A 23,315-nucleotide genomic window follows, 5' to 3' on the forward strand; every position below is an offset into this window, starting at 1 on the left:
CAGGTTATGCCAACTTAATTTTTGCTAAAAGATACATTTTAATCACGGTTAAGAAAACTGTTTGTAAAAACAATGTTTTTATTAATATTTTGTCATTTCAAGAGCAACGCTAATGGTGAATGTGTGCAAGAAATATATTACTTGTGATCAGGCCAACTTCATAAACCACAGACCTGGACCTTTTAGTGTTATTATTTATTTTTCTTTGTTTAATCCTTTAATTATTAAATTCTTTTGTTCGGATTTGACGTTTTGGGTTTATACTCCAGCCAACAAGAAACTTTGGCTAACGTTATGTAAATACGTTAAGAACAAACATGATGTCCTATAACCTAGTTTTTGTCTAGAATCAGATTTTTTAGGTTATGCCAACTTAATTTTTGCTAAAAGATACATTTTAATCATGGTTTAATCATGCAGGTTTTTTATATTTTTGTCATTTCAAGAGGTTCTCTAAGTCATTTCCTCATCTCCATTAACTATTAAGTTAATAAACACTTAACTTAAATCTTGAACACAAGAATGCCACTTTATATGGTGATAACATGAGGCTCATATGACTGTAGACTTCACCTCATGAATGATATTAATTTCATGAATGACTGTGCACTCTAAACACTACAGCATTGACTTACCATCTGGGACGGTCCTTTCCAGCACAGTAAAGTTAGCGGAGAACCCCTCTTTTGCAATAGCACTATCTGTGTTGATTGTCAAAGCCAAGATCCCAGTGTAGGATATGATCCGTCCTGGTGTATTCTGTCCACAGTATCTGCCAATGTAGGGACCGACTGTAAAACGAGACAAAGAAACGAGAGAGCTTGATTAGAGGCATTCAATAATCCACTATTCAAGCCATTCTATCCCAGCTGAGACTGTAGAGTGTGGCAATGTCAAGGACAGTGACATTGGTTGATCTTGTATAACTGTGTTGATTGAACAAAACATTCTCTCTACACCTTTTTTGTTGATGGAAATGAAAAGGGCAGTGTCTGTTTTGTAAGTGTCTATGACCTTGGGTTTCTGTTTTCAGTGGCCATCATAAATTCCTGCACGTATTGTTCGTTCAGGGCCACTCTGATCTGACTTCCCAGAAGCCACTTTAAAAGAAAAAAAAAGCGTGTAGGAGTTGGAGGGGACAGGAAAAAAGGAATTGAACACAAAACTAAGGCTGTAAATAGAGAGGTATGCAGCACATTCAGCTGAGAGAAGTAACTGGAGAATAAGAAGACTCTCCGGGTTAAGGCCACTTTTAAACTCTGAGTCGAGCAAACTTGCTAGAATGTAACGATAAGTTGTTTGACAACATACAACCAATCATAAATGGTCCCATTGCTTGCCTTATTAATTATTCATGAGCTTTGTACAGCCACAGAAACAGTAATTAATGCTGGGTTAAAAACAACCCAAGTTGGGTTGAAAATGGACTAACCCAGCAATTGGGTTGTTTTAACCCAGTGATTGAGTCATTTTAACCCAACTATTGAGCTGTTTTAACCCAGTGAATGGGTTGTTTTAACACAGCGATTGGGTTGTTTTAACCCAGTGAATAGGTCGTTTTAACCCAGCAATTGGGTTGTTTTAACCCAGTGATTGGGTCGTTTTAACCCAACAATTGGGTTGTTTTAACCCAGTGAATGGGTCCTTTTAACCCAACAATTGGGTTGTTTTAACCCAGCGATTGGGTTGTTTTAACCCAGTGAATAGGTCGTTTTAACCCAGCAATTGCGTTGTTTTAACCCAGTGAATGGGTCCTTTTAACCCAACAATTGGGTTGTTTTAACCCAGCGATTGGGTTGTTTTAACCCAGTGAATAGGTCGTTTTAACCCAGCAATTGCGTTGTTTTAACCCAGTGAATGGGTCCTTTTAACCCAACAATTGGGTTGTTTTAACCCAGTGAATGGGGTGTTTTAACCCAGCAATTGCGTTGTTTTAACCCAGTGAATGGGTCCTTTTAACCCAACAATTGGGTTGTTTTAACCCAGTGAATGGGGTGTTTTAACCCAGCAATTGCGTTGTTTTAACCCAGTGAATGGGGTGTTTTAACCCAGGAGGAGGATGAGGTGGAGGAGGAGGAGGAGGTGGAGGTGGAGGTGGAGGTGGAGGAGGAGGTGGAGGAGGAGGTGGAGGTGGAGGTGGAGGAGGAGGAGGAGGAGGAGGAGGAGGTGGAAGAGGAGGAGGAGGAGGTGGAAGAGGAGGAGGAGGAGGTGGAAGAGGAGGAGGTGGAGGAGGAGGTGGAGGTGGAAGAGGAGGAGGTGGAGGAGGAGGAGGAGGAGGTGGAGGAGGAGGAGGAGGAGGTGGAGGAGGAGGGGGGGGGGGGGGGGGGGGGTTCATCCACCCTCTGCCAGCCCATGACCACCTCAAAGTGGGCGGCCAGTGGGTGATGGAGGGGTGGAAGTCATAGAAGCTTCTGTCTCATGCCTTGCAGTCTTTCCAGACTAATGCACTTATTGATTGGTGTGGCTCCACAGGTAATGCAGCTTGTGTCTGAAGCGGAGAGAGCAGTTACACCGAGGCCCTAAGGCACCAGGGACTCCCTTAAAAGTCTTGTCTTCTACCTCCCTCTTGGCTCTTTCTCAGTGCACTTGCGGGACACCTTCTTATTGTAGATTTTAGAGTCTTAAATCAAGCATGCAACCTTTGTCCCACTTCCCTCAGGCCTACATGGAATTTGAACACACAAAAAACGCTGAAGATTTTTCGCAGAAGCAGTGTAACTTCTCATCATGTTGCTGATCTATAGGTTCACAGCCGAAAAGATGATATCTCATGAGAAAGCTCAAAAGGCTCGGTCTCAGATCAAAAGGTGCCATTTGTTCACGGCTTCTCTCTTCCGTCAAGTTGATAATGAAGTGGAAACCGAACAAGACCTCTGGACCTCGCAGACTTCCTTCCCACTTTGAGCTGGAATCTTCCTGTTGGGCTGCTGGGTGTGTTTATGCAGTTCAAATACACACAAATAAAAACTGTAATTATCTTGAAGAACAAAATATTTTTGGTGTTATGACAACAGTCTACATTCCAGAGTCCCTCGCCCCGAACTGCCTGAGAAAAACCGCAGTCTAATGTCCAGAGAGACAGAAGAGAACCGCTATTAACTGGATCAAGAGATCTTTCCAGCATGTTCTCAGATACATTGTGGATGTGTGTAGATCCAAATATCTTATGGAGAATTGGCTGTGCTTGTGAAACACCTCAAATGAATCGGAGCCAGGCATCTGTTCTCGCCCAGCTTTGTGTTTTAGTCTCTGTTAAAGGCCAAAGATGAGACCATATTTAGTTTAATTTTCCAGACCCGCTTCTTAAGTATTGAACTTCAGAACAACATGTATATCTCAGATCATGAGGCTTGATGAGGAAAGTCTGCTATTACTTTCTTCATAATATTCGCTTGGTAGATAAAACTGGTGCAATATTCGAAATTTAGGGGTAGGGGAAGTTTAGGGTACCTTAACTTTGTATCTTATTTACCCATAAAAGGTACCGTAGTAGTACTTTAAAGTCCCACTGAAGTGCCTTGAAACGCACAGCATTATTCAGTGTGTTGACGTAATTTCCACTGAAACAGGAAGACAGGGCGGGGCATATCAAACAGCTCCTCCCCTTTTTAAAAATAGCCAATAGTGTTTAGTTTATAAACACTATTTCCCCTATATAGTGCAGTCTGATCGTTCCCTATCCCCTATATAGTGCACTGTTTGATCGTTCCCTATCCCCTATAGAGTGCACTGTCTGATCGTTCCCTATCCCCTATAGAGTGCACTGTCTGATCGTTCCCTATCCCCTATATAGTGCACTGTCTGATCGTTCCCTATCCCCTATATAGTGCACTGTCTGATCGTTCCCTATCCCCTATATAGTGCACTGTCTGATCGTTCCCTATCCCCTATATAGTGCACTGTTTGATTGTTCCCTATCCCCTATAGAATGCACTGTCTGATCGTTCCCTATCCCATATATAGTGCACTGTATCATCATTCCCTATCCCCTATAGAATGCACTGTCTGATCGTTCCCTATCCCCTATATAGTGCACCTTCTGATTATTCCCTATCCCCTGTATAGTGCACCGTCTGAATTGTTCTCTATCCCCTATATAGTGCACCGTCTGAATTGTTCTCTATCCCCTATATAGTGCACCGTCTGAATTGTTCTCGATCCCCTATATAGTGCACCATCTGATCGTTCCCCATCCCCTATATAGTGCACCGTCTGAATTGTTCTCTATCCCCTATATAGTGCACAGTCTGAATTGTTCTCTATCCCCTATATAGTGCACCGTCTGAATTGTTCTCAATCCCCTATATAGTGCACCGTCTGATCGTTCCCCATCCCCTATATAGTGCACCATCTGAATTGTTCTCGATCCCCTATATAGTGCACTGTCTGAATTGTTCTCTATCCCCTATATAGTGAACTGTCTGAATTGTTCCCTATCCCCTATATAGTGCACTCTATGAATTGTTCTCCATCCCCTATATAGTGCACTCTCTCTATCCCCTATTTAGTGCACTCTCTCTATTCCCTATATAGTCCACTATCCCCTATATAGTGCACTATCCCCTATATAGTGCACTCTCTCTATCCCCTATATAGTCCACTATCCCCTATATAGTGCACTCTCTCTATCCCCTATATAGTGCACTATCCCTTATATAGTGCACTCTCTCTATCCCCTATATAGTGCACTCTCTCTATCCCCTATATAGTCCACTATACCCTATATAGTGCACTCTCTCTATCCCCTATATAGTGCACTATCCCTTATATAGTGCACTATCCCCTATATAGTGCACTCTCTCTATCCCCTATATAGTGCACTATCCCCTATATAGTGCACTCTCTCTATCCCCTATATAGTCCACTATCCCCTATATAGTGCACTCTCTCTATCCCCTATATAGTGCACTATCCCTTATATAGTGCACTATCCCCTATATAGAGCACTCTCTCTATCCCCTATATAGTGCACTATCGCCTATATAGTGCACTCTCTCTATCCCCTATATAGTGCACTATCCCCTATATAGTGCACTCTCTCTATCCCCTATATAGTGCACTCTCTCTATCCCCTATATAGTGCACTCTCTCTATCCCCTATATAGTCCACTCTCTCTATCCCCTATATAGTGCACTATCCCCTATATAGTGCACTCTCTCTATCCCCTATATAGTGCACTATCCCCTATATAGTGCACTCTCTCTATCCCCTATATAGTGCACTCTCTCCAGTGACTCACCTCCAGGGAAACCGTCCCAGATCTCCAGGCGGTCGTAGCGGCAGAACACTCCAGTGGGCGGCTGCGTGTCGGGCTCCAGCTCAAAGCTCTCGAACTCCAGAACGATCTCCGACATCTTAGGGGCAAAGATCATGAAGGTGCAGTCCAGGTTGTTGGGGTACTTCTCCGGAAAGCCGGGCGACTTGATGACTCCACTGCTGGAGGTGAAGTTCCTGGAGCATTCTGGACCTGCGGAAGAGGAAGGACACAGTTAGGATTTGTTGTTTGTTCACTGAGGCAGATGGAGTAGGGGAAAAAAACAAACATCGGAGGAGGAACACGGTGGTCCGTGTTGTTTTGCTCGATGATTGCATGGTTTATGGGCCGTGGTGGAGGCCCACCCTGCTCGGGATACGCCTGCTGAATCTTTGCTCGGGTGTGTGGGCTAATGATGAAGACCAAAGCACATATGAGACTGCACTTATTAAATGTTTCATAGGACGCATGGTGGGTGCTTACAACAACACAGTTAAGAATTAGCAAAACACATCCATCATGCTTTATATAAATGCACACTTTTATATCGACAGGTCAAAACATTAGCACAGAACTCCCCGGTGGACCGGCTTTGTTGAGGCAGTGTTGCTGAAGTTCACACATACATCACAGCTTTGCACTTCCATGACGGCCGCTCCACTAAAGCTGGTGTGAGATGAATAGGCTCAGAGCTCTGAGAGTAAACACACTCTTGTTACAGAGCGATGCATATCGGATCACCTCTGGATCATCAACACTGAAATGTCAACATTACGTCTGCACTGTACCTAATGTAGTGTGGAACCTCATGATTATTACTGCGGGTGCAAAAGTTTAAAGATCATGAACCAGAACAGAGATGACAAATAATGATGTCACTGTGGCTGAAAACCCTCATGTGCTCCCAAACCCTTAAGTGGGACACACAAGGGTACGTTTTCAAGCTGCTTTCTTGCATTAAAACTGAATGGGAACTGCATTATAAAAGTGATTCACACCAATGCCGAAGAAATTACGTAATTAGAGGGATTTAAGGGAATGAAGAAATAAGAATGGTAGTTCCTGGTCTAATATATTTGTGAAGTAATCCATTTAAACTTTTAAGAAATATGCACATATTCACTCTTGTTTGTATGTCTAATATGTCCAAAATGTAAACAAAAAACTTGTTTCTCGTTACATTCAGTTATGAATGAAATCATCATTTAAATGACAGCATATTTTCAATTCAAAATGGCGAAATTAAATTGAAAAAGTTGAGTAGTTTACCGTGGGTCGTTAAACATATCCATTGTAAAACCGTTGTCAAATATTCTATGTTTAGCTACGTATATCTTATCATGCACGCACTCTTTCACTGTAAAAACTAAAAGCGGCGTGTTGGAATTCACACTCGTCTTCAGTGAACATTAAGCCCCGCCTTCTTTGAGCTGATTGGCCATCATTTTGACATTAACGAGCGCTGTTATGAGCGGGTGATTTCAATGTTAAGTAAATGGAAAGGTGCGTTGAGTTTGGGCGAATGACGCGCATTTGACACGAATTGAGGGTCTTGCGCGAGTGGTGCTTTTTGTGCATTCACGCATTTGAAGAGAATTCGCGCCTGACGCCCGAGTTGAAAATTTTTAACTTTGGCGTCAAATCGCGCCGCGTTAACCAATCAGGAGCCTGCTCGCTGCTGTCACGTGGTAAAGTGATGTGATGAGAGGCCCCGCATAATTTAAAAATACTACTATTGTGTCACAAAATGAGGTTTCAAGACTTTTTCAGGTGAGAATGTAGTTGTTTAAAGCTCAAATATGTGGTTTATTTATAAAGAGAGCGCCTATTTAAAAAATGTAATCTTGTGTGTGTGGAGTTGTGAGCTCCAGTGGATCAGCGGACGCTCAGCGCTCATTAACCCCAGCGAGAGCAGCCTTTCCTCGGCCAGTCCTTCTGCCGTCTGCCGCTGCTCTGATGGCCTGTAGTGGTTCATCTTGTGTGGATCTAACGGCCGATCTTTGCTCTCATGAATCTATAATTTGTTGTCTGCCAAATCGTTTTGACTGAGGGTAAAGAGAAGTTTCAAAACTAATTTTTTTTAGGATATTTATATATACATGCAGTGAAGATAATGTAAGAGTTGCCTTGACCACATTTGTGTGGCTATTAATGTTTAATATATATTTTTAATGAAAATGAAAAGAGGCAGAGTGGTGTTTTATGACATATTTCTCCTGGTGCGCCTTGAACGCGTGTCTATTTCGCTTCAAATGCTCAATTTATACAAGTGTCCAATTCGCTGTGGACGCGCAAATGGATTCAAAATGTTCAATCGTCCAACTAGACGCGGTAGACACGATTTTGATGCTCTATTCGCGTTTGGTGTGAACGAAGCATAAGTTAAGTCAATGCAAAGACGCGAATAGACATTGTACGACATGATTCGCGCGAATGAGCGCTTCGGGTGGTTGACGCGCAAATTGCGCAAGTTGAAAAATCTGAACTAGATATTCAGATATTCGCGCCCTGTTAACCAATCAGGAGCTTGCTCTAGTAGTGACAACAATGAGCACAAAATCATATGTGGATCCACGGAGCTGTACGATACATCTTCATACTTTATAGAAACAGGAATAAAAAGGATCTTGCTTGGAAGAAAGAGAGTTAGGAGGTCGGACAGTCTGGTGAGTTGTAAAGAACGCTCTTTACTCAATTTGAGCTATAGGCTATATACATTTGAGAATACAAGCTAGCTAAAGAAGGCAAATTGAGCTTATTCGCCGTATTTTAAAACAATCAATGTCAGCCATTTTGCAACAAGACTGGAGCCGGCTGGCAAAAGCCCCTTCCATGACGCGAATTCGCATCTGTTGTGAAGTTAATGTCACAGGCGAATGAAGCCCGGTGTGAACGCACAGTTAGACCTCTGTCAACAAACAACAGAGCGGTACGTAATGGAGAACAACATTAAGAAATATCCTATATTAGGGGGAGGGGGGAAATTTGGCCATTTCCAATTAATGGTGGGAGGGGGATTGTCCTCCTCAATGCCTATGGTGGTTACAGCCCTGATTGGCTCTATATTCTTCTTAAGCCATAGATGGAAATTTCACACAGATTTCACTTCTTGTTTGGGCAGTCAAGATCCCCTCTCACTTTCATTATGTGTAAAAGAGCAGCATGGACATTCTACTACACATCTCCTCACTTGTTCTGTAAAGTCATATGAGTTTTGGCATGATGACAGAATTGTTGGATGTTGAAGAGCTTTTTCTGTTATTTCTCATATGTGAATATTATTGGGTGCATAATTGAATGTCATCAAAACCTCTTCACTACCACAAAACCATTAACTGCTCCTTTTTATCACTCTTTTATTTCTTTTCCATTTTTCCTCCATGCACTCTACAGAAAATGACCAGCGCGGGAATTTGAAGCTAAAGTGAGTTGACATTTAGTGTACTACTTGGTTGGTTTTTAAACAGCAGGACATAAATTCCACACTTTTAGTCCTTTCATTACACAGAGCTTTACAATTCCAGACATTTCAAATTGCATTTTCTTTCTTAAATAAGAGAAATAAAGCTCGATGCGGCCTTCGGAGCCCTACGGGCCTCTACTTTAATCCATTGAAAACTGGGGTGTTGGAAATTACAGAAGGTGTCACACAAATAGGACAGGGTAATTGCAGAACAACTTTGGGGTTTGGAGTTGAAAGCTGTCAGATGAATGGTCAGCAATCAGTGCCTCTAAAACTTTCCAACTTGATACAAAAATTACGAGGCTTAACAGGCTTGCAGAGAAATTTAAAGGAACTATTTGATGATGGAGCCAAAAACGTCCAACTTTCATCTTCTTTGTCTGATAGTTCCAGCCCTCGCAGATACTGTAGACTATTCTTCAGATAATCTTCTGACAGAGGGAACGGTTCCGTGGCTGCTCCATGGGCAAGAAAGAATTGCATTTTCCTTTCGCAAGATAAGCACTATTTATATAAAGTGCACATTACAACAGTATTTTTTCTGTAAATCAACCCTGAACATACTAAAGCTAGGACATGAAAGCAACTGTTGTGATAATTTTTTATTGTTTAGGTTTGTTATTAGGATTTTGGTCGATCAGATCTCAAGTGGACGGCGTTAAATACAGGTGTAAACGGGGTCTAAAACATTTTGAGCTTGTCTTTCGTCCACTGCCAGAGGTAGTCGAAACGCATTGCTTTCATGGTGTAAACACTCATGTGGTCAAATGCATTCGATCCCCTTACTCTCCGCCGACTGACCGAACGAACACGTGGACATCATGGGAAAACACGTTTGGTTTGAAGACAAAAAGCGGTAACACCTTAGAATACTGTTCCATCATTAATGAATAACTACACAGAGTAACGCATTATTAACACTCTAGTAACTACTATTAACTAACAAGAAACTCTAATTAACGGATTAGTAAGTAATAGTGCTCAGCTGAAGGTGGGAGCTAATCGATAAATACTATTAGTAGTTTTAGGTTTTTGTATAGTAATGGCTTCTGACGGATTAGGTAACACTTGAGTAATTACTCGTCTGTTACTATGATCTTCACTTTAGAATACTGAATTACTTTAGAAGGATGTAGTAACACAAAACTTTACAAAAACCTCAAAAGCTTACAATAACTTCAGCCATTACTAGAGAGTTATCGTGTTTTTCACTTTAGAATACTGACATAGTAACAAATGAGTAATGCATTATTAACACTCAAGTAACTACTATAAACTAACAAAAAACTTGAATTAACGGATTAGTAAGTAATAGTGCTCAGCTGAATGTGGTAGTTCACTATTAGCTAATCAATAACTACTATTAGTAGTTTTGAGGTTTTTTGTAAGTTTTTGTATAGTAATGGCTTCTGACGGATTAGGTAACACTTGAGTAATTACTCGTCTGTTACCATGATCTTCACTTTAGAATACTGATTTACTTTACAAGGATGTAGTAACACAAAAACTTACAAAAACTTCAAAAGCTTACAATAACTTCAGCCATTACTAGAGAGTTATTGTGTTTTTCTCTTTAGAATACTGATCATCATTAATGAATAACTACACAGTAACAAATGAGTAACGCATTATTAACACTCTAGTAACTACTATTAACTAACAAAAAACACTAACGGATTAGTAAGTAATTGTGCTCAGCTGAAGGTGGTAGCTAATCAATAACTACTATTAGTAGTTTTGAAGTTTTTGTATAGTAATGGCTTCTGACGGATTAACACTTGAGTAATTACTCGTCTATTTTTAATTATGTTAGAAGGATGTAGTAACACAAAACTTAACAAAAACCTCAAAAGCTTACAATAATTTCAGCCGTTACTAGACAGTTATTGTGTTTTTCTCTTTAGAATACTGATCCATCATTAATTAATAGCTACACAGTAACAAATGAGTAACGCATTATTAACACTCTAGTAACAAAAAACGCATTAATGGATTAGTAAGTAATAGTGCTCAGCTGGAGGTGGTAGCTAATCAATAACTACTATTAGTAGCTTTGAGAGTTTGAGGTTTTTGTATAGTAATGGCTTCTAACGGATTTAGTAACACTTGAGTAATTACTCGTCTGTTACCATGATCTTCACTTTAGAATACTGAATTACTTTAGGAGGATGTAGTAACACAAAACCTTACAAAAACCTCAAAAGCTTACAATAACTTCAGCCATTACTTGAGAGTTATTGTGTTTTTCACTTTCGAATACTGATCAAAATAATTAACAGTTCATCCTAAAGGATGTAGTAACACTTGAGTCATTACTAGTGGGTTACCATGACCTTCACTTTAAAATGAATTATACATTATGCATTATTCACATTAATTATGAATCTGTATATAGTAGTTCTTAGTAGTCCTCTGGGAGAAAAAGTAGTTATTGATGAGCTAATAGTACCACCTTCAGCTGAGCACTATTACTTACTAATCCGTTTATCAGAGTTTTTTGTTAGTTAATAGTAGTTACTACTGTGCTAATAATGCATTACTCATTTGTTCCTGTGTAGTTATTCATTAATGACGGAACAGGATTCTAAAGTGTTATACATAGAATTAGGCTTCAACTAAGTTTAATGGTGCAACGTAAAAATGTTTAGTAGTGTTTAAGTTGTAACTTTGTGACCATTTACGTCACAACTAGGCTAAGTTGTAACTTACGCACAGCCCCAGGTGTAAACGGGAATGAGTTTTCCTCGTTGTGATCCAATCGACCAAAACACATCTTAACCCTCTGGGGTACTTCATTTATGGGTCACACTCAGGACCTTCGATGAAATATCAAAATGAATGAAATATCAAAGAAATCAATGAAATGTATTTTTGTTCAATAATATTTTTTCTTTTCTTTTTTGGTGTTTTGAGATAATTTTATGATTTATAATTAATATTTATGCAATAATTATGACCCATTTTTTCCCATTGAATATAATAAAAAATGTATATATATCATTTTTTTATTATTTTTTTATTAAAGCTGTATTTAATTTTAGAGTCAAGCCTAGGCCTCATGAAAGCAATTTTTTTAATGAGATCGGTGCCATCCGGTGGACACATTTTTACCACTATAGTGGATTTTGCCTTTTAAAAAAAAAAAGTAAAACATCGTAGCTTCATCGCAATGGTCCGAAACTTGGTGACTTTATTGGTTCTGGGTATATGAACACCCAAAAAAATTGGGGACAGGATTTGAAAAGTCTAAGTGGTTGTAAAAAAAAATAGTCACACACAGGACCTTCGGGTCAAAAATGACCCACATAGGAAATCAATGGGAAATTGGCAAAAATATGAAAATACAGAGTTTTTTTGAGCATACAATCTACAAATCAGAGTGCAAAACAGACAAAAAAACTCACACACACACACTTATACACACAAAAACACACGTACACACAAATGAACACGTGCCATTCCAAAAGCTAATTGTGTTTTTGTGTGTGTGTGTGAGTTTTTTTGTCAGTTTTGCACTCTGATTTGTAGATTGTATTCACAAAAAAACTCTGTATTTTCATATTTTTGCCAATTTCCCATTAATTTCCTATGGGGGTCATTTTTGACCCGAAGGTCCTGAGTGTGACTATTTTTTTTACGACCACTTAGACTTTTCAAAACATGTCCCCAATTTTTTTTGGGTGTTCATACACCAAGTTCCAATAAAGTCACCAAGTTTTAGACCATTCCGATGAAGCTACGATTTAAAAAAAATAAAACGCTTTGGGTCATTTTTGACCCGAAGTACCCCAGAGGGTTAAGGAGTACACAGGGCATTAAGTGTAGGTGGAGTAAGGCTGAGTAAGTTAAAGTTAAACAGCTAAACTGTCAACTCGTGCCTCTATGTGGATGGCTAGAGTGCAATATAGAGAGAATTCACTGATGTTCGCTGTGACTGGCTTTGTAACGCACCACTGCTGTTTACAGATTGCTGTGGGATTCTAGGTTGTGTGTGTGTGTGTGTGTGTGTGTGTGTGTGTGTGTGTGTGTGTGTGTGTGTGTGTGTGTGTGTGTGTGTGTGTGTGTGTGTGTGTGTGTGTGTGTGTGATTTATCGTGTCTCATATGGACACAGAGACATGTTGCTATTGTCGCTAACCACAAATGCTCAAAACCTCCACACGTTCCCATGTCCCTTGGTTTGTTATTTGCAAATAGTTGGGAAAATCTTTACAAGAGAAAGACTGCGGAAAGCCGAGATGAGAAACGGGAGGCTGTAAACTCAAGCCAAACAAATAAAGCTTTGTGAGAGCCGTCCAGCTTTCTCTCTCTCTCTCTCTCTCTCTCTCTCAGCCGCAAATACTTTCAAGTCGTTTTGAACTAAATTTACACTTAAATTTATGGGAGTCTAGTGAAGTGGTATTGAGAAAACAACACCGTGTTGATTCATAGGAGCTAAGCGCTAATCCTGACATTAACGTCTAGCTTTTGTACGATTTATTTAGCTTTTCCGCACTGATGTATATACACAGGGCTTATCTATTCAATGTGCTGAAGTGGCCGAAGCCCCCGGCCTCTGTGGAATACACTCCGTTTATTTAACAACGCTTGTTAAAAAGATCACTTTCAGGTCTGCCTTTAGTGCACACAAACCCAGTAAAGTGTCATAGATGTAATCCTCATGTTCCGCTGAGAATAACGGTTCCCAGAGATTCATGATGTGGGCTAAACATTACTGTCCTTCAGATAAACGTCTGATATTCTTCAGCTAAACAACTCCAGGGGCCAGTTGCATAAACTAAGCCATTATGTTAAGATAGTGTCTTAAGATCTAGTTTGAGTCACTAGCAGTTAGGCAAGTATATTCAGTCCTACTTTTCGTATCAAATTAGGCCAGTCTATGTTTTTATGTCACTGATTTAAAAAAGTTATGAACAGTCTTAAAGAAAAAAATGTATGTCTGACTTGTAAGACTAGTCTTAACGGTTTATGCAATCGGCCCCAGATCTCACTGAAGATGCTGTTAAACCCTGAGGGAGAAACGGGATTTGTATCAGTGTTGTTATTGTTAACCTAAACTATTAAAAATGTGAAATAAAGTGTTGACATAAAGCTGAAAATAAACGAATATATAATTATTACATGATGTAAAAGTATACTATGATAGTAGCCCTAACGGTCAAAATAATCAATTGGTTTGAGTAGAGCCAACTCAAATTAAACACATTAGTTCAATCAGATGAACTGTAATGAGTATTCAGGACTTTCTTTTTCTTTTGAGTTCACAAAACTGACACATGTTGAGTAATCTGAATTCTTTCATTGTTTTGAGTTTTATGAACTTGTTTCTAAAAGCTCTGGAACATTTTATCCATCCACTTCTATCCATCCATCCATCCATCCACTTCTATCTGTCCATCCATCCACTTATATCTGTCCATCCATCCATCCACTTCTATCTGTCCATCCATCCATCCATCCACTTCTATCTGTCCATCCATCCACTTCTATCTGTCCATCCATCCACTTCTATCTGTCCATCCATCCACTTCTATCTGTCCATCCACCCATCCATCCATCCACTTCTATCTGTCCATCCATCCACCCATCCATCCACTTCTATCTGTCCATCCATCCACTTCTATCTGTCCATCCACCCATCCATCCACTTCTATCTGTCCATCCATCCATCCACTTCTATTTATCCATCCATCCATCCACTTCTATCTGTCCATCCATCCACCCATCCATCCACTTCTATCTGTCCATCCATCCACTTCTATCTGTCCATCCACCCATCCATCCACTTCTATCTGTCCATCCATCCACTTCTATCTGTCCATCCATCCATCCATCCATCCATCCATCCATCCATCCATCCACTTCTATCTGTCCATCCATCCATCCATCCATCCACCCATCCATCCACTTCTATCTGTCCATCCATCCATCCACTTCTATCTGTCCATCCATCCGTCCATCCATCCACTTCTATCTGTCCATCCATCCACTTCTAACCATCCATCCACTTCTATCTGTCCATCCATCCATCCACTTATATCCATCCATCCATCCATCCATCCACTTTTAATCATCCACCCACCCACCCATCCATCCATCCACTTTTAATCATCCACCCACCCACCCATCCATCCATCCATCCATCCATCCATCCATCCATCCATCCATCCATCCACTTACATCCATCCATCCATCCATTTCTAACCATCCACCCACCCACCCACCCATCCATCCACCCACCCACCCATCCATCCATCCACTTCTAATCATCCACCTACCCACCCATCCATCCATCCACTTTTAATCATCCACCCACCCACCCATCCATCCATCCATCCATCCATCCATCCATCCATCCATCCATCCATCCACTTACATCCATCCATCCATCCATTTCTAACCATCCACCCACCCACCCACCCATCCACCCACCCATCCACCCATCCATCCATCCATCCATCCACTTCTAATCATCCACCTACCAATCCATCCATCCATCCATCCATCCATCCATCCATCCACTTCTAATCATCCACCTACCCATCCATCCATCCATGTCATGTTGGGTTTTAATTCTAAGGTAAATGTATGAATTAGCTTTCTCAAATATTTCAAATTAAGAGCAATTAAAATGTATGAGTACAAAATAAAAATCTGCCAGTTCTGCTTCCTTAAACTTTGAACTTCTTAACTTAAAATGTTTTATATAAGTACCTCAATCTTTTGTTGCTGAGTTTTGCCAACTTACTCGGATGTACAGTATATAAATAATACTGCAATCCACAGATTTGTTTCTGTATGTTCTCTGTAAATGTTAAAGTTTAGTTTGTTAGCTACACCCTGAGCTGACACAGCAATGCTAACGCTCAGATATTTGTGTTACCAGATCCCTCGGCATACGACAAAGTTTGTGTAACTCTGAAGCAGAAACAAAATGGCTTGAGGTGTTTTGGGTCTAGTGAGCTAATCGCTGTTGTTTATATTCCATATATCTGCAGGGAGAATAGTTACCGTTCACCCAGCGGATACACTGAGGCAGGTTAATGAGTGCGATGAGAGATTGAGAAGCAGAATTCGACAACACTTTCCAACAAGCTCTGGAGCCACAGCTGTGGGGTTACCCAGAACACACACACACACACACACACACACACACACAGTTGCTGACACATCATGGAGCCAGACCGGGCACAGAAAGACAGTTTCTGCCGTGGATTTCATTAGCTCTGAGTGTTAATGCAGGGGTTTATTTAAAAGACGGGCTCGTGGAAAGACATGCTTGCTGAGCCAGATGTGACCTGTGCCACTGGCCTGGAGAAGCCACTAAACTGGTCCCAGTGAACAGCCCCCCCCCCCCCCCCCTCCTGCTGTTGACACAGGTGCCATCGTAAAGGCCCTCAGATAACATCTGCATGAGGAACGGTGTGTTAGTGATGATGACGCACTCGTTTAAGGCAGTAATGGCCATGCAGCTATTCAACATTTGTGCAAAACTCTAAACACACACACACAGACACACACACACAGACACACACACACACACACACACACACACACACACTCCACTGCAGTTTTCAGCTGAAATGAACACAAGTGGCGGTAAAACACCATCAACTGTGATTCCCTTTCAGAGGAATCAGCATTACAGGGGAAGACTATTGATTAATGAAGACTTATTTCATGTTAATCCATCCATCCTTTCATCCACTTCCATCCATCCATCCATTCATCGATCCATCCATCCACTTCTATCCATCAATTCATGCATCCACTTCTAACCATCCATCCATCCACTTCTATTAATTCATCCAACTATACATCCATACATCCATCCATCCATCCACTTCTATCTATCCATCCATCCATCCATCCATCCATCCATCCATCCATCCATCCATTCATCCACTTCTATCCATCCATCCATCCATCCATCCATCCATCTATCCATCCATACATCCATCCATCAATCTATCCATCCATCCATCCATCCATCCATCCATCCATTAATCCACTTCTATCCATCCATCCATCCATCCATCCATCCATCTATCCATCCATACATCCATCCATCAATCTATCCATCCATCCATCCATCCATCCATCCATTCATCCACTTCTATCCATCCATCCATCCATCCATCCATCTATCCATCCATACATCCATCCATCAATCTATCCATCCATCCATCCATCCATCCATCCATCCATCCATCCATCCATCCATCCATCCATTCATCCACTTCTATCCATCCATCCATCCATCAATCTATCCATCCATCCATCCACCCATCCACTTCTATCCATCCATCCATCCATCCATCCATCTATCCATCCATACATCCATCCATCAATCTATCCATCCATCCATCCATCCATCCATCCATCCATCCATTCATCCACTTCTATCCATCCATCCATCCATCAATCTATCCATCCATCCATCCATCCATCCATCCATCCATCCACTTCTATCCATCCATCCACCCATCCACTTCTATCCATCCATCCATCCATCAATCTATCCATCCATCCATCCATCCATCCACTTCTATCCATCCATCCACCCATCCACTTCTATCCATCCATCCATCCATCCATCCACTTCTATCCATCCATCCAGCCATTCATCCATCCACTTCTTTCCACTCATCCATCCATCATCCATCCAATCAATCACCAATCCATCCATACACTTCCATCCATTATCCATCCATCCAATTCTATCCATCCATCCTTCCACTTCTATTCATTCATCCAACTATACATCCATCCATCCATCCATCCATCCATTCATCCACTTCTATCCGTCCATCCATCCATCCATTCATCCACTTCTATCCATCCATCCATCCATCCTTCCATCCACTTCCAGTCATCCATCAATCCGTCCATCCGTCCATCCATACATCTATCCACTTCTATCCACCAATCAATCAATCCATCCATCCATCCATCCATCCATCCATCCATCCACTTCTATTCATCCATCCATCCATCTATCCACCAATCAATCCATCCATCCATCCACTTCTATTCATTCATCCATCCATCCATCCATCCACTTCTATCCACCAATCAATCCATCTATCCATCAATGCATCCATCCATCCATCCAACCATCCATCCACTTCTATCCACCAATCCATCCATCCATCCATCCATCCATCCATCCATCCATCCATGCACAATACTATGTTACACTTAAACGAATACATTGTGATGTTTGCATCAGATAACCTGCTCCATATGTTTGTTCTTTTCTAGTATAGTAAACTTTCCCTGTCGCTCACCTGATACAGCATTGCTCCTGTGAAGTGAAGTGCACAATTTGAGTTTATTTCCAGTTTAATTCCTATCTCAATTACCATTTTTTGCACTCTGAGCACTTCCAGAGTCCCATCCTACTACTCTGAGCAAGTGTAACTTCCTTCTCCATCCCTCTATCCCACACCCACGCCTTCCACTCCTCATCCCGGCCTCTCTTCACACTTGATGTGGCTCTGAAAATTGCAGAGCTGTAACTAAAAACCCATGTCCCCTTCCACCCTAAGAAAGGCCATTTTGGGGATGCCACGGCGAGGCAGTGTGACAAGATAACTACAGACTCCTCTTCTTTACAGATGGGATACGCAAGTTTCTAAAAATCATCTAAAAGCCTCTTGTTAAGGATGAGGGACTCAGAGAGAGAGCTTGGAGCCCGAGGACAGCTCTTCGCTAGAGATCTGTGCTGTCCAGTGTGGGTCAGTGCTCGGGTCAGGCTTGATTGCATTCATAGATATCTGGAGAGATTCTCCTCTCTTATCTTTCCTGCGTGTGTGTGTGTGTGTGTGTGTGTGTAGCTCCCAGCCTTTCTCACACTCTCTTCACCTCGTCTTCTCTCCCTCACTTTCTTTGTCACCTTCACACTTTTTTTCCTGAATAGATTCTTCTCTTCCTGTGTGTTCTCTGTTTATTCTCTCCTTCTCTTGCAGTGTTGAGTTCTCTGCTCTGTTCGTTTTCTCATCTCAAATCTCTCTCCTTCTCTTGCTTTCATTCTCCCCTGTTATTCTTTATATGTTTCCAAAAGCTCCAATATTTCATATAACATCTCTGGAACATTTCATCCATCCATCCATCCATCCATCCATCCATCCATCCATCCATCCATCCATCCATCCATCCATCAGTCTATCTATCCGTTCATCCATCCATTCATCCACTTTTATCTATCCATCCATCCATCATCCATCCATCCATCCACCCGTCTATCTATCAGTCTATATATCCGTTCATCAATCCATTCATCCACTTTTATCTATCCATCCATCCATCATCCATCCATCCTTCCATGCATCCATCCATCCATCCATCCATCCATCCATCCATCCATCCACCCGTCTATCTATCAGTCTATCTATCTGTTCATCCATCCATTCATCCACTTTTATCTATCCATCCATCCATCCATCCACCCGTCTATCTATCAGTCTATCTATCTGTTCATCCATCCATTCATCCACTTTTATCTATCCATCCATCCATCCATCCACCCGTCTATCTATCAGTCTATCTGTCCATTCATCCATCCATTCATCCACTTCATTCTATCTATCCATCTATCATCCATCCATCCATCCATCCACCCGTCTATCTATCAGTCTATCTATCCATTCATCCATCCATTCATCCACTTCTATCTATCCATCCATCCATCCACCCGTCTATCTATCAGTCTATCTATCCGTTCATCCATCCGTTCATCCACTTCTATCTATCCATCCATTCACTTCCATACATACATCCATCCATTAATCCACCTCTAACCATCCATCAATCTATCTATCTGTCCATCTATCCATTCATCCACTTCTAACCATCCATCCATCCATCCATATATCCATCAATCTATCTATCCATCCATTCATACACTTCTATCTATCCATCCATCAATATACTTCTATACATCCATCCATCCATTCATCCACTTCTAACCATCCATCCATCCATCCATCCATCCATCCATCATTCTATCTGTCCATCCATCCAGTTCTATCTATCCATCCATCCATCAATATACTTCTATCCATCCATCCATCCATCCATCCAACCAACCATCCATCTATCTATCCATCCACCCACTTCCATCCATCCATCCATCCATCCATCCATCCATCCATCCATCCATCCATCCATCTACTTCTATCATCCATCTATTCATCCATACATACATATATCTATCAATCCATCCATTAACCCATCCACTTCTATCATCCATCCATCCATCCATCCATCCATCCACTTTTATCATCCATCCATTCATCCATCCATCGCTACACTAATGACCAATATTGCTTGCTAAAAATATTGTTTATATAGTCAATACTGCCGTCTTTTATCATATTGCAGATATTTTATAAAAGCCATAAGCCACATAAATCCGTGTTAAAGTGCTTTAACCATGGTTAAGTGGTTTCCTTAAGGACAGGGTGGAGTAAAATCCCTGTAACGCACATTCATCTAATAGCTTTAAAAACACGCAGAAGCAGCTGAAGTTGAAGATGCCGTCATTTATCCATCTGAGAGCGCTATTAAACACACGGTGTACCTTTAATGAGCTATTCTGCTGAACCGCTGCCTCAAACAATGCAGCCCACTCACTGTGGATGTGTGTGAAACCTGCTCTAATCCACACACACAGCAGCTCAGAATGAGTATAATATCATTTTAAACGCTTGCATTGTTATAATCATCTCATTTCAACACCTGTTTCAACACCTGTGCCATTGTGTTTACTCGTATGCCATACACACACAGATCAGATGTTGTTGACAAGGCTTTCAAATCACTTTCCCTTTCTTTATTCACCGCTCTTGCTTTCCCGCTGTCCTTCTCTGTCTTTACTTGATAAGGTTTCTGTACGCTTGGCAGAGTTCACACAGTCGCGACAGATTCCCGTGTCCTGGTCTGCAAACACACCAGTATTTGTTGTTCACACAGGATCTGCTGGCCCACCCGTGCTGATAAACTGAGAGTAGACCCTTCGACTGCAGTCGATATGTTTCAGACGTCTTTGCTCTCTCCAGAGGAACCTTATTTCCAATCAGACACATCAAGAAGATGAGTTTAAGAAAACCAGCACTGAGATAATGGAGTACGGTGGGAGACTTATTGATGTTATTGATGAGCCAAAGTGTGTGTGGGGGATGATGGCGAGCCGGAGGAAAACCGGCATCGCTGCTCTTTTACAGCTCCGTTTTGTGAAGTATCAACTTTGTCTCAAATGAAATAAATATAATAATATGTTTTATTAGAATTCATTCATTATTTATGAGAGCTTCACACTGATGAGAGGAGATGAGTTTAATTTTAGATGAAGAGCTAAAGTCAGTTTTTGATTGATTCATTTCTGTTGTAAAAACTGATTTCAAAATGTAAAAACGCATGTAAAAAAATATTGCACAAAATGAAAACTATAATGTAAATATTATTATTATAAGTGTTAATCAAAAAATTAAAAGCGCATTAAAAAAAATAGCAAGCATGATTTCATCTCTTAAATGTCTTTTGGTCTTCTGTTTTGGTCATAATTTAGACTTTTTATGAGGACTAATAATGAGGACTTTTAATATCATATTTTGAACATTTTATCTCATAATTATGACTTAGCATGTCGTATTTTTGACTTTTTATCTCACTATTATGACTTCTAAAATCATATTTTTGACTTTTTATCTAATAATGAGGACTTTTAAAATCAAATTTTCAACATTTTATCTCATAATTATGACAGCATGTCATATTTTAGACTTTTTATCTAATAATGAGGAGTTTTAAAATCATATTTTAAACATTTTATCTCATAATTATGACTTAGCATGTCGTATTTTTGACTTTTTATCAAATAATGAGGAGTTTTAAAATCATATTTTCAACATTTTATCTCATAATTATGACTGAGCATGTAATATTTTTGACTTTTTATCTCACTATTATGACTTATAAAATCATATTTTTGACTTTTTATCGAATAATGAGGACATTTAAAATCATATTTTCAGCATTTGATCTCATAACTATGGCTTTATGATAATTGAACTGAGCTGCAGTAATATAGTGGAATATTTAGTGTCCTCGACTGAGCAAGACAAAGCCTGAGGCGATGGTGGCAAGGAACCAAAACTCCACCAGGAGACAGAATGGAGAAAAAAAGTAAAATAAACGAAATTAAACTAAAATAAATAGTTAGTTAGTTGTTACGTGTAGTGTTTAAGGGATGTAGAATATGATTGTGCAGAATAAGGCATTAATATGTGCTTTATAAGTGCTCAATACCCGTGTAATATGCAAGATAATAAGCAACTAGTTAATAGTGAGAATTAAACCCTAAAATAAAGTGTTACCATTAATACTTTTACACAAAAAGGATCAAAAGTGAACAAAAGATTTCAAATAAATGCTTTTTTAAACTTTGTTTGTCACAAAAAATGTCTAATGGCACAAATATGAAGCAGCACAACTTGTTTTCAGCATTAATAATAAATAATCATAAATGTTTCTTGAACATCAAATCCTCATCTGAAGTATGATGATAAATTCAGCTTTGATCACGAATAAATTACACTTTATTATATATTCAGCTGTTTTACATTCTAATAATATAAAAAAAAATCCTGTATTTTTGATCAAATAAATGCGGCATTTAAGAGCAAAAATATCTTGAAAAATCGAATACAAAAGTCTCCATTAGATCTCCTTATAATCTCACTGCTAGGAGTAACAATTGAGATCATTTCTATGGGAATGCCTCCACACAAACGGACAATAAAGATGAAAATAACCCCCTGTGGAACATCCATCTCATCCTGAGGTCACACTCGGGGTAACCCAGGGTCAGGATTTGGCCATGATGTGTGCGGCACCTGCCCGAGGTCACGCACACACACATTCCCTCTCGCTTTCTCTAGTCTCTAGCCCTACCTGGAACACAGGAAACAGATCCGAACAACAGGAAATGTCTGCTTATTGCCATGACATCTCCAGATAAGAGCAACGGTCCCTCATTGTGTATCTGTGTGTCTCTGCGGGCCACACAATGGCAGAATGAGAGACCCTGAAGGTCTAGAAGTCTGCGTTATCAACCGATCGCTTCTCATCAGGAAACTCTCCCACTGGGACCGACAAAGAGAAAACAGAAAGTGCTTTCCCTCGCTTACATCTGCCCTGTTGCACTCTCCTGCCTTTCATGTATCTCTCCTAAATTCTTATTTATTAAACAAACAGTTATGGATGTTAAAGTAACGGTAAATCTGATTGGACGAGCCAGGGCCGTGCACAGCCATTTTGAGGAGCAGTGGCCCAAACCAAAAAAAAGGGGCACTGGGGTGGGTTAGCATTGGGGGCGAGGACTGGGTCCATACACATTATCCATCTTACTCTAACTAGTCAGTCAAAACAGTTTTGATCTAATTCTGTGTCTATCGAAAATAGTGATATATGACATTGTATTATGTTGCATATCAAAGTTTTCGTGTCTATTTGTTAATGAGGGAGTTGTGGAGTAAATGTTATAGCTTTTATTTTGAACTCTTGGGGTAAGATGAGCCAGCCATATTTGGCACAG

General features: G+C 40.4%; 1 protein-coding gene across 3 annotated transcripts in view; it reads right to left on the reverse strand.

The window, feature by feature from the left end:
* The window catches only part of nrp1a (neuropilin 1a), a 113,173-nt gene that overhangs the window by 62,911 nt on the left and 26,947 nt on the right, over positions 1-23,315 (reverse strand). For all 3 annotated transcript variants that reach the window (XM_079805948.1, XM_079805946.1, XM_079805947.1), the window contains 2 exons: positions 5,241-5,468; positions 636-791 (listed from right to left, as the gene is read on the reverse strand). In XM_079805948.1, the coding sequence (XP_079662074.1) occupies positions 636-791; positions 5,241-5,468 (384 nt within the window). The remainder of the gene's footprint in view (positions 1-635; positions 792-5,240; positions 5,469-23,315) is intronic.

Source organism: Gobio gobio (assembly GCF_949357685.1).
Source record: "Gobio gobio genome assembly, chromosome: 23".
NCBI lineage: Eukaryota > Metazoa > Chordata > Actinopteri > Cypriniformes > Gobionidae > Gobio > Gobio gobio.